General features: G+C 38.8%; 1 protein-coding gene across 3 annotated transcripts in view; it reads right to left on the bottom strand.

Annotated features, from left to right (window-relative positions):
* Nucleotides 1-634: 634 nt before the first annotated feature.
* The window catches only part of LRFN2 (leucine rich repeat and fibronectin type III domain containing 2), a 156,485-nt gene continuing 144,576 nt past the window's right edge, over nucleotides 635-12,543 (bottom strand). For all 3 annotated transcript variants that reach the window (XM_032684349.1, XM_032684348.1, XM_032684350.1), the window contains one exon: nucleotides 635-2,366. In XM_032684349.1, the coding sequence (XP_032540240.1) occupies nucleotides 1,448-2,366 (919 nt within the window). In that variant the 3' untranslated portion in view covers nucleotides 635-1,447. The remainder of the gene's footprint in view (nucleotides 2,367-12,543) is intronic.

Here is a 12,543-nt window from a genome sequence, read left to right as displayed (position 1 = left end):
AGGACAATCAGTTCAGCTGGATTGACCATGTGTATTTCTACAGCCACAGCAACACTTACCAAAAACGAATTTGAGAATCAGTTTAGAAGTCCTAAACAGCTCCTGTTAGTAGTTAGCAAGTATCTTCTTGAGCATGAGAGACAGGGAAGCAAGAGTACACCAGGGACTGGGGAAGGCTGTATGTAATGCAGGGGGCACATGGGAGACCCTCTGCTCTGGGATACCCAAATTGAACTCAGTTGCTGTGGCTAACTTGGACCATACTCAATCCTCTGAAATACACAAAAACTTAATTTTCTTGTGGCGCTACTGGTACAGTCAAGCTGTGTCGCGATGATTGTACGGACAAGGAGCTTTCATCACGATAGGGTCAGTGTTTTCTTTGGCAGTTAGAGTGGCAGTGTGACCTTCACTAGAAGCCATTAATATTCATAATGTAGAGCTACTTTTGTTTTCCCTTGCTTTATCCTTTAATAGGAAATCTTGATAACTATTTTTCCCATCTTTGATAGCAACACCCTTACAGATACCAATAGCTGCTGCAATCTGCCTTGAGCATTGATAAGCAGAGACTATGAAGATAGAAGGAAGAGGATGATTTCTTTTTTTATAATTTCTTTGTCCCTAGATTTAATTTTTTCTAGGACAGAAAGGGATGGTATTGGGGGTGGATTATACAGTACATCAGAAATTTGACCTTTGTACATACCTCCTTTTAATCTGGGGGATTTGATGAGACTAAAAACAAAACCAAAAAATGCATGGAAACATACTTTCTGTTGTGGGAAAAAAGCAACTCAAACCATAAAAAATCAAAACAGAACAGAAGTAAATAAATCCCAACCAAAAGCCGACTCAACAACAAATATTGTTTGCCCAGATGTCACAGTTAACACCATGAGATTATGCTGAACAATTTGCTCTTATCTGTCCCCGTGGGTGCCATGCCTGCACTTTTGAGAAAATCATTTGCAATAACAACCAGATATATCCTAGCACCAGTCATATCCACAGAAGTGTATTTCTGTGTTTGAAAGAAAAGAAAGAGGTGCCCCTTTAAAAAAAAAAAAAGAAAAAAGAAAAGAAACCCTGTAAAATTAAATTTCTCCTGTTAAACCCCTTTTCATCCTCCTTGTTTAATCTTGTGTGATGGTTCACCAACAGTCTAAGTAACTTTTGGAAAGTAATGCTAAATACAACTAGCAAATTCCTTGAAACATTCACGCATGGTTTAGTTGGGGCCAGACAGGAATGGTGCCATACGTGCCTATTCACATTTCATGACCTTCTTGCTCTTTTAGTATCCCTGTTACTTACTTGTTTGTCTATCTTTTTGGCCAGTACAATTGAAAACATTTCCTCTCCTCTCTTTCAAATTGCATGGCCCTGAAGCAAACCATGCTTTATAACATATGAAGGGAGAAGAGGAGGGGGGAGACATTGATATTTACACTGTGCTTTCCATTACCCACTCTGAGCTCCCGAAAGTCCCTTTTGCGCCTGTTAGGTCATTGTCATCATACTGCAAAAGCATGCCGTTGACTGAGAGGCTCCTCTTTGTCCAAATGTTTGTTATCTTTTTTGGGTAGGTGCAACACTGAGATGTAGCAAAGTCCCCCATGTCAAAAGAATGGCTACGTTTGGTTTTGCCCTCTAGAGGCAACATGAGGAAGCTGCGTAATTTTGACTCCGTCTGGCCCAGCAGTGGCTCTTTGTCCGAGTGGCGGGCCACCGTGGAAGTTCTGGAGTCTGTCATTTCCTCCTTTTTCTGACATTTCAGTTCCAGGGAGGCAAAAGCTCCCATTAGCCGGTCAATATTGTGTTTTGACCTGGCAGGAGGCCTCCATTTACTGGACAATGTGCCCTGTTCACTTTGGAGGCTATAGTTGTCGCAGTCACGACTATTTGCAGAGCTGGAGGAAGAGGAGATGCTGCTCCGTGCGGACTGACAGTTAAACTCCATAAGTTCATTCCTCACCACCACTTTGGGATTGACTTGGGGCAAGACTCCATTCTGAACTGGTTGTGCTCCATTTGTCTGTGAGTAGACATTGCTGACATTAGACATCTTCCCTTGAGAATTGTTGCAGACCTTATAACGGACCATGAGTATTACAATGAACACCAACAGAGTTGCCACAATGATGCCTCCAATGATCAGAATCATGGTCCCACCCAGGAACTGACTGTGCATTGACTGGCACTGAGGGTAGTCTTCTTTGGTGAAGAATTGGGCGCATCCCACAATATTGGTGGCAGTAAGGGTTGTGGCTGTGTCATCCCACATTGCCAGGACACAGAGGTCATAGCCTGTTCCAGAAACAAGGTTGGTTACAACAAAGGCCTTGTTTGTAGCTGGTATCATCCTTAAAAAAAAAAAAAAAAAGAAAAAAGAATTGGTTACTCTTGACACAAAGGTGAAAGAGAGAACAGACATAAGAATGATGTTGTGTTTACTGTTCTGGGTACTGGCAAAGACAAGTCAGAGCCATAAAATTCAAACAAGCATTCAAGCTTCCCAGTTCCTGTGGGTTCAACATCCCAGCATTCAGTAACACGCAAGTTTTGAGGGCCAGCTCTCAAATGTGTAAGAAAGGGAGTAAGAAAAATCAGACCAAACTAGTCTGTTTTGTTTTTTTTCTCTCCCCTCACTTGCATCTGTCCTATTCTGAAATATATCCAAACCTGAAGAGATAACTCAGAATAAAAATATGTGCTTACAAAGAGCAGTTCTTTCTGAGTGTGCAAATGACCCTTTTGTTTGCTGAGTTTCAACCTGGCAATTGTCACATTGTTTCATGGGTGCCTGAACATTTACTGTCTAACATCAGTGGGTTACTTACCTTGTGAAGACAGGGGTCTACATTTAGTTTTCTCATTGACTGAGAAGGCAAGGCAGGCAACCACTTCTCTCTCTTTCTCCACCCTCCCACCTACTTTCCTGATCCTCCTACTCCCCACTGTGGAAAATATCTCCTAAAAATGCAGCTATCATCATCTTTGCCAGAAATTTCTCCCAGCAACCACCTCCCCTCTGTGAGTGAAAACGAAATACTGGCATTGGCAATATGGGCTGTGGAAGTGTGAGGAGAGGCAGGAAGAGACAGAGGTGGAAAGAAGAAGGTTTCTTTAAAATAAGAATTCTATTCAAGTAGGAATCCATTTCCAAAAACCAAATAGCTAGGCCTGCTTCCAAAAACCAAATAGCTAGGTCTAATCTGTGCTCCAAGTTGGGACATTTATGGACATTATTCTTTGTTGCCACAAAACTTAAGCAGTCATTTGAACTCATGCAGTATTAGAGCATCACTAGCACTCAAAATTAGCAGATGGGAATGAATATGGTCTACCTCCACTTCAAACTGATGAAAATTGCAGCACATTAGTGGAACACAGTGGAGAATCCAAGATTTGGTGCCTGGTGGGTAGAGATACCCCATGCATGTTTCTCTTTACTGTTACATTACATTACAGGCTTGGGTGAGAGAAAAAAACTGAAATTAAAAACAGCCCATTATGACATAGATCTGCAGGTCTTTAGCACCGGCAACAAGGGAGCCCTACAGGCACTTACAACACACAGTGAGCTGATGTGACTGTATTTGGGATGGTAAGGCCCACGCAGAGAAACAAGGCATATTCCTTGTCGGAGTGCCAGGCTTCCTTAGTCTCAAATTATCACCACAGCTAGCATAAACTGCAGCTCTGCAGAGGACCTTCTGTACAGTGGGAGGGAACAGATCTGCACTGAGAAGCAGCAACGTCAAGACACTGAAAAGATAAGCCTCTGATCATCTTTGCATTTATGCATTCACGCCACTTACACAACCCTTCAGTCTGGCCACAGGCGAGGATGTGGCTCCTTTTTAAAAAAAAACACACACAAAAAAAAAACTGCAAGGAAGAGAAATATTTGTGAGAGACACTTGAGAAATAACATTGAGAAACATCATCTGGCAGGTTTACTCAATGTTGTATTTTGAGATTCTAGACACATTTATCATCCTAATGGAGCTGTTTGACGCAGATATGAGTTATTCAGAATGAGTCCAGAGGTCATAAAGCAGCCCTCATGAAAAACTCCAGATACTGCTGCTAAAATGGTTTCCAAAAGCTGAAATATTTGATCTCAAGTTATTTCTAATTGCTCTTTCCTCCCTGTGGCTCTGTGAACAAAACACCACTGCCCACAGCAGACTGCACTCTGTTGAATTGTTCAAGGAGTTGCATGTGCACACACCAAGGATGACATATGGAATAACAGAATACTATTGTTCTTCAAACAACTGATTTTAAACGCTTGAACAGTTTCACTAATTGCTTCCTATGTCCTTCTGTAGTGCTATACTCCACTTTTCACCATCAATCTCAGCTACATGCTTAAAAAAATCTGCAGTGTGTTAAGTCGTTCAGAAATTATTTCACTGTGAAACCTCATTACAAACAAATAGCACTGTTAGCAGAAAGAGTAGTCAGCCCTATAAACTTGATCTTGGACTTGGGTCATAACTCTTGGAAAAAGAGAACTATAACACTATCTGTTAGAGTGGTTCCTTTTGCTTTGCAATGATTAAATGTGGAGAGACAAGAGAGACCATTCTCTCCAAGCAAACAGCAAACAACTGAGTTTACATACTATATAACTTTGCACATGTATGATCATCTTTGCATTTATACATTCACATCCCTTACTCAACCCTTCAGTCTGGCCACAGGTGAGTATGTATTTCTCCTGTTTAAAAAGCAAACATACAAAAATAGAAATACAGTCTTTCAGCCTCATCCACTAATGCCCGATTCACATCGAGTGAACACTGATAGCCTAAATTATTTACAACTTGCTTTTTTTCAAACACAATTACACACCAATTTCCAAGGAAATGTAACTGCCTGAAATATTTCAAGGACTGGCAGGTAGTGATAGTGGCAAAAAATGTAAAGCCAATCCATTTTTAAATGTACAGCAGTGAGGCCATAACTAGTTCTAAAGCTTGCCTAGGTTAACTGTGTTGAAACTTCTATAAAAGTTTGTCTTAGCCTTTAAAAGAAACTGAGTAATTTCTAAATTCAATCAATGCTGGCAGCTACAGCTGTGGTAATATTTGGACTAATAATAGCTTTATAAAAATCACAGTTGCAATCTCAATTAAAGAAAAAGCAATCAACTCTCCACATACATCCAAAATGAAGAATTTTGGATGTTTCCGTAAGCAAATTTTAAATGTTCTTGTAAAATATTAAAGTTAATGTAGCTGTTAAAGAACAGCTGAACGTAGGAATAAGCAACAATTTCAAGAGTACTAGGAATTAAGTAATTACTTTTAGACTTAGTTTTCTATCTTACAGAGAAGACAATCTTGTTTTCATGAACTTGCCAAATTTTAAGAGTATTTTGGCATTCCTCTGTGCTTTCATCTACCCTCCCCAAACATACTGCCAGTGAGCTGTGATGGATGACATCTCTTAACATTCCCCACACCTAAAATCAATGCAGACTCTTTTTCGTTCTAGGATATTGATGACTCTTTCTTTGATTGTCCCCAACACAGGTATTTGCAAGGTGCCACTTCAATCTTTGCTTTGTAGCCTAACAAGGTGTGTCTCTTCATGGTTGTTTTGTACATGTAGTGCCATTAATCATGCACCACCCTATCCTGCCACTGGGACTCAGTAGCTAGGAGCTGCCATAAAACTAAAAGGGGCCATTAAAACTGGATCTAGGCAGAGATCTTGCAGGGCTTTGTTCAGTCCAGCTAAACACAGAAAGCTGTTTTCAGATAGCAAGGATGTGGTTCATGGGAGATCAAAAAGAGCTTTTGAAAGTTGTTAGCTTTAGGAACTCTGAAGATTCTGATGTTCACAGATAGTAAACATACTTAAAAGTTGCAGTATCTTGAAGCAACAAGCCCGATACTGTCCACTTCCTCTTCAGGGCAGTGTGATCTTGCCTAGATGCTTCTTATCACAGAAGAGGAATAGAGATCTAAATTTGGTACTAGACTTTCTTTAGGGAAAAAAAAAACCAAAACAAACAGTTGAATAACTGCAAGAGAAGATCAACTAGCAAAAGACTTGCATATAGGTTATGAAGGGTTATGCATATAGGTTAATGCATACAGTTTAAGGAATCTGGGGACTGGGAAAACAAACAAATACAGAAACATGTCAACAATGAAAACGTAAATGTAGTCCTAGCTAGGTCAATGCAAAATTTGAAAATCTTATGGAAATATCACTGTCCAGACACATGACACAGTAATTTCTGTCTTTCTCCTCTGATTTATTCTCCTTGGAGTATGAGGAGCAGGCAAATCTCCACACTGGTACCAGGATTTTTTAATCTGATTCTTAATCTAGTTCTTGAATCCTATCTGAAGGTCAAAATACCCCAAGGAAAACTATTCATATAAGAACACAGTTCTGACCTCTCTGGAAAACCTTGTCTCTAAGGAATGAAATGAGCATAGGGATCTTACAACTGACCTTCTTAATTGACAAAAAGACTTCTCTCACCCTTTGGTACAATAACATCACTTATTGGAAGAGAAGGAGACCTATGGCCAGGATGGGCATAGCATAACCATCAGAAATAGAACAGCAATAGACAAATGCTCCCAGGAGAGTTTATGTGTGATGAAGAGCTATGAAGTCGAGATGAAAGTTTGCAGGGCTTTTTCAAACAATACATTCTGTTCAATCCATGAAGATTTATGTCTCATTTTGTGAAAGTGCCAAAATGAGACCCTTTTAAAAAAAGGGAAAGATAGTGCTAGAACTCTTCTTTGAAATCAACCTTATTTTGTACCACCATCACCACTAAAACATCCTTGTTATGTCCTTGTGGACACAACATACAGAAATCAAGCAATTTTCTAATTATTCACTTCAGTGTGTGGTGATATTAAGAAAATTAGAAAATAAATTACTTAGAAATACAGGGGAAAAAGGTTTGCTGCAGACTTCACTCATAATCCCAGATGCAAGTGAGCACTGAAGCTTGCAGCGAGTGAACTGTGCTGAGAATTTAAGATAACTGAGTTTTATTCTTCATTTTATCAGTTACACTGATATCAGGCTCCACTTTATCAGTAACTCTCAGTTCCTGAGAATTCATTTTGCTGTACTGTAAGTCTCCTCATTTATAAAATAGGGATAATGCCAGCAATCTCCTTTCAAAAGAGGCCTGTAGTGTATTGAAGGAAATTAGTAGATACGGCGATTGCACTGTAATATACAAACGAGTTCTTTTCTTCTGTGTAGCACGGGGGTTTAGCAGCAGTGAACCATTGGTTAATACTGTGGTTATGCAAAACTGAAAAATTAGACAAAACCCAGATTAGGCTAATTGGTTAGGCAATTCTGTTCCTTTTCTCCATCAAAAGAGGGATGTGATACCATCCACCTGAGGCCTGAAACAGGCCTTGCAGGGACCTGTCAACACAAGTCCTTTGGGAAAACACTTGCAACTTCCAAGACTCAGTTTTATACTGACCTGCTAGATTTTTATTTTTTTCCAGGGCTGTATACTACATATGCACAATTTTTCTTTTATATTATATGGGTCTATATACTACTTGTATACAATTTCTCCTTTTGAAGTGAATTCAAGGTGTTCAAAATGGAGTCATGCAAATTTATTAAATACTGTATCTGAGGGCAAAAAAAAAAGTAAAAAAGCTTAATTCTTTAAGTGTGAATTTTCTAGCCACTCAAACTCTTCCTATAAGATTCTGTGCCTACATGCCATGTCCCATGACAGACACCTCCCAGGGAATGATCCATTCTCTGCTGGTAAATTCCCTTTTTTTACAGAGTGATTTTAGAAAGCTGTATATCAAAGCTGTATATGGTGGTTGGAATGTTAACACCTGAATCATGGTAGAAAAAGTATGCAAGAAAATGTATCAAGACAGCAGTAGAGATGATGAGGTTCTGAGGCATGGGAATGTTTCTGGGCCCTCATTAATTTACCAGTTCAGCTATAGACTATACACTAATTATGAAGCAACTGGTAAACAGTAGTGCTAAGCATTGTCAGTATGCAATATAGTTTGTAATGAGGAGGGAGAAAGGAAGGGGGAAAGGGGTGCCAGGGTGAAATAGTGTTCTATAAAATCATATTCCAGTTAATTAGCACACTAATTTTCCTGTGTAGCAATGCCATGATGTTAAATATCTACCTCACAGCACACTCCCAGATTTCTTCTTATATAAAGTTGAATTCACTCAGGTGCCAAAGTATTGCCTAGATTACTCTCAGAGCTAGAAATTGATCCACAAAAGTGAAACACTGAAATCTGAACAATTTTCTTTTTTTTTTTTTCTGAGAAAATCTCATGCTGAAAATGCTTTTTTTACTTCATCAGTAATTTTTTCCCCATTATAAAATATTTGGGTTTTTTTCCTTCATTCCGGTTTCACAGATCTTTCTGAAAAAAAAAACCACAACTTTTCTAGCTAATCTTCCATTAAACTGTTGTAGAAGGGTTTGATAGAGTCCTACATTTTGGGTAGAGTGCCCATCTTCAATCTCAGTGGATTAAAGTAGGATGGTAGAGAAAGGGGAAAGGGAAAGGGAAAGTATCAGTGGGGACATGCTGGAGAAAGTTGGACTAGAAAAGAGTGAAGATCTTTCAGCAAAACCAAACCAGTTGTAAAGGTAGTGAAGTGAATCAAGGCAGTGGAAAGAGTTCAGATGGTGGACAGATATTCAGAAGGCTGGAGGAAAGGGCAAAAAAAGATCAGAGGAAAACTAGGAGGTTCTAAATTGAAGTGAAAATGCCACACATGATGTATTGCCTGGGAGCATGAACAAGTAATTGACAAATTTGGACTACACACTTAGCATTCTTCTTGGCTGCCAACTGTGATTTCCTTGAAAGTTTTATGGTACATATTGGTGTAGTTTTTTTCTGTATTTTTATCCTGGAAAGCCCTAGTTTCTGTAGTCATGGAATGAGAGTACAATCTAAAATGTTATTAAAAATTAAGTTGGCAATAGATATTAATTTCTGACCCTTCAAATTTCAAAAGAAGTCCTTGAACATGTATCTTCAGGTTGCCCTAAAGCCTCAAGAATTAAAAAAATAAATACAAAGTACCAAGTATACTGCTGTGTGAGATCTCACAGTCTTTTGGCATCTGCTTCAAGATTTTTTAATCTAAGAATCTGAGAAAGACTGACACGTATTGTGACCTGCATTTTAAAGAAATGACAGTTGTATTTCTGGTGTCCTGGGAAAATAGATATTTGTTAGTATCAGTAACAGGACGTAATTCCTCTGTCAGTGATGTCAACATAAGCAAATGTCAGATAATACCAGGAGGTAGCCAGACTTGTTCATTAAAAACTAAATCAACTCAGCATGAATAATTTCCTGCATTTTTTATTTTATTCGTTTTGGGGGGGGTTTTTGACATACAATCATAACTTTACCTTCAGACGGAACATTTATTATTAAACACAAATCCCTTCCTGCTTTTCTGAAACCTGTCTCCTCATCACTCATGCATCCAACTGCCCTTCAGAGAATCTGTCTTGTCAAATAAAACACATAGTACATATCATTTCATTATTATTTCCTAATTTGCTTATACATTTTTCTGCTCCTTTTGGAAAAGTGGGGTAGGAGGTGGGAAAGAGAAGATAGAGACAAAAGCAATTGATATGTCTGTCACAAGATGGTGAGCCAGGGAGATACCGATAATGAATATATTCTCTGTGCGAGAGGGGAAAGTAAAAAAGAAACCAACCCCAAACATTAAACTACTAGCTCAGAGAATATAAATTTATGTTGATATCTGATGGGCTGCTGAATACTGTCCCCTGGGGATGCACTGAAGTCAGTCATCCGGTGACAGAGCAAAGCGTAGGCTTCTAGGGCACATCACAAGGCTGAGAAAAGGGAACCACAGTACAAGGCATTCTGCTCCCCTCCATTAGCCGTTGCTCTAAGAGGAAACTCTCAGTAATTCTCAGTCAGATTCTTGTAAACAATAAAGAGCTACAGGCAGGCACAATGGGTGAGGCACCTCTGGACGAATGAACATCACCAGAACCATCTTCTAATGCTTTAAATCAATGAAGGTGCTCAGGTCAGCTGTCCAGGTCCAAGCTACTGCACTGGGACAACCTCATTTTGGTTCATGTTGGTATGAGAGTACAAAATTAGACTTTCAAGCTCTCTGATATATGCTGTGATTTCTTTCATGTGGACATGACAGCAGCAGACATTTAGTGCCCTGAACATTATATTTTATGTTTAAAGGGAAACCAGACACACTCTAGGAAGGTTTGACAGCACAGAAGATTAATCCAGTCACACCCAAGCTATTCAACAACACGCAGAACACCTTTCACCTCATTATACTAATTGCCTGAGAAAAAAAATTCCTCACACTAATTCAAATCCAACTAAAACATATTTAAGCTCATTAGCAGAGTAATTGAAAGCCCACACAATATTTCTCTTAGTAAATGTGAAGCTGAAGTATTTATGGAAACAATGCATAGCCACACTAATAAATTCACTCTGTATCATGTAAATGTAGGGTTAGAAAGCTATCATAATTCACAGTAATGTTGCAAAGAGCCAGTCAGTAAATTTGAAATTACTCAACAGCATGGAAAATCAGTAACTGATAGTGGCAAACCCATGTTACAAATACCCCATTTCTAAAGGTGGGAGGAGGTAAAAGTTATCTGTGAAATGTGTGTTCAAGTCATTAAGCAGAGTTCGGACTTGGTACACACTTTTCCCAGGTTTTTATAGACCGATGGCTCATACACTTGGCTGGAGTGTCGTGGTTATTCGCTCTGACTCAAGTAATTCTTAATTCTTTTCTGCAGTGTTGGACAGTTACATCAGAAAAAGTCATCCTACCATACCAGTAGAGGTTCCCAGAAGGGAAGGAACATTAGAAGTAATGAGCACATTTAGGAACCTGGAAAAATTAATTTGGAAGAGGGAATCTGCTATTTTCCTGGCAGAACACAGCTGTGAGATTCAGCTATATGCTGTCTTTTCATGAGAGTTACAAGTGGGGCTTTTCACTTATTTCCACGTAGAAAAATTTGTACTAATTATAATGATGGGATCCTATAGTGTTTAACAGACATCCATCCCCTTTTTCTGTATGAGCTCATGTGAGCTGAGATGAAGAGGAGGATTCTTAGTGACTCACTAGCAATTACTTACAACTCAGAGCACTTATGCTACTCTGCAACTCCCATGTCCTGCAGAAACTCAGTGTCCTACCACACAGGATAATTTTATGTCCAGAAGGTTGTGCTGGAATGACAAAACCTCCAGGCACTGCTTGAAGTTATGTTGGCTGGATTTTGTAATTGTCTGGTCAAAGCAAACTCTAACATGCTGTTTCAAGTTCTTTTGTCAAAAAAATCTTTGTGGGCTGGTAAGAGAAGTGTGGTGCTAGCTAACAGCTGACAAGACTATTTTAGCTATTCCAACCAAAAGAAAGAATCTTATTAAATGAAATAGGCATCACTACCCACAGAAACCATGTATACACTGATATATCGGTCTGTATAGAAAAGTATCTCAGCATCAGTTTGACACAATTTATGCATTATTAAAAAGTTTAAGCACATATCATGCAATTGTTCCCCCACCTCAGTGATTGAACTCGTTGTGGATAGTCTCAAGAGATAGAGAATTGTTATGTACCAGAATCTTGAGCATCTCTCTCATCATGACGTTGAAAAAAATGAATTTCATTCCCAGTAGAAAGGGAGAACCAATTCCCAGCAGAAAGGGAGAACCAATTCTCCAAAAATGAGCTAAAGGAAAATCAACTCACCAAAGATACAGCCATAGTTTACCTATGTTCAGAGAACCTCTCTGGCAAACTGTCTAGCCTCATAGCAAACATTGGAAATACCTTTTACTATATAAAATGGATGCAGACGAATTGCTTGCTTCTTGTAAATTAAGGAAACTTATAGAAAAACAATAAGGAAAAGTTTGAGTTAATAATAATCAGCAAGCTTCTAGATTCTTAGTTAGAAGAGGGAGAAAATCTTTTAGAAGAAAAGTATCCATGAAATGCACAGCCACGTACAAGGTAAAGAGAACCAGAATGATTCAGAGTGACTTTTGAAATAATGTTGGGGTAAAAATGTTCTTCTCAATTGCAGAATGAGAACAAGGGGTAAAAAAATCACTAATAGTCAAAAGCATTGTCTCCTAAGGGGAGAAAAAAGCAGAAAACAAAAAGGAAAAAAGGTAACATAGACATATAATGAAGGCATTTCCTAAAGTAGAGGTTTGACATTTTGCCTTTTTCTGGGTATTGCACATAAAGTAAAGGAAAAGGAAGGATAGAAGGACTAGATAGAACAGAAAGAGTTGGAGATGTTGAAATTTTGGAGTGCTCTATAAAAGACCAGAACACAGTTACATCCTTTAAGTTTGTGATACCAAAATTAGATAAAAGCATTTCTCAGCAACCAGAGACACCCTGGTTCTTTCAAAGCTGAGCCTGGACTGAAACCATAATGTGTGAAGAGTGACAAATCCATTA

Source organism: Chiroxiphia lanceolata, chromosome 3 (genome assembly GCF_009829145.1).
Source record: "Chiroxiphia lanceolata isolate bChiLan1 chromosome 3, bChiLan1.pri, whole genome shotgun sequence".
NCBI classification, from domain to species: Eukaryota; Metazoa; Chordata; class Aves; order Passeriformes; family Pipridae; genus Chiroxiphia; species Chiroxiphia lanceolata.
This window is presented reverse-complemented; position numbering and strand designations above follow the sequence as displayed.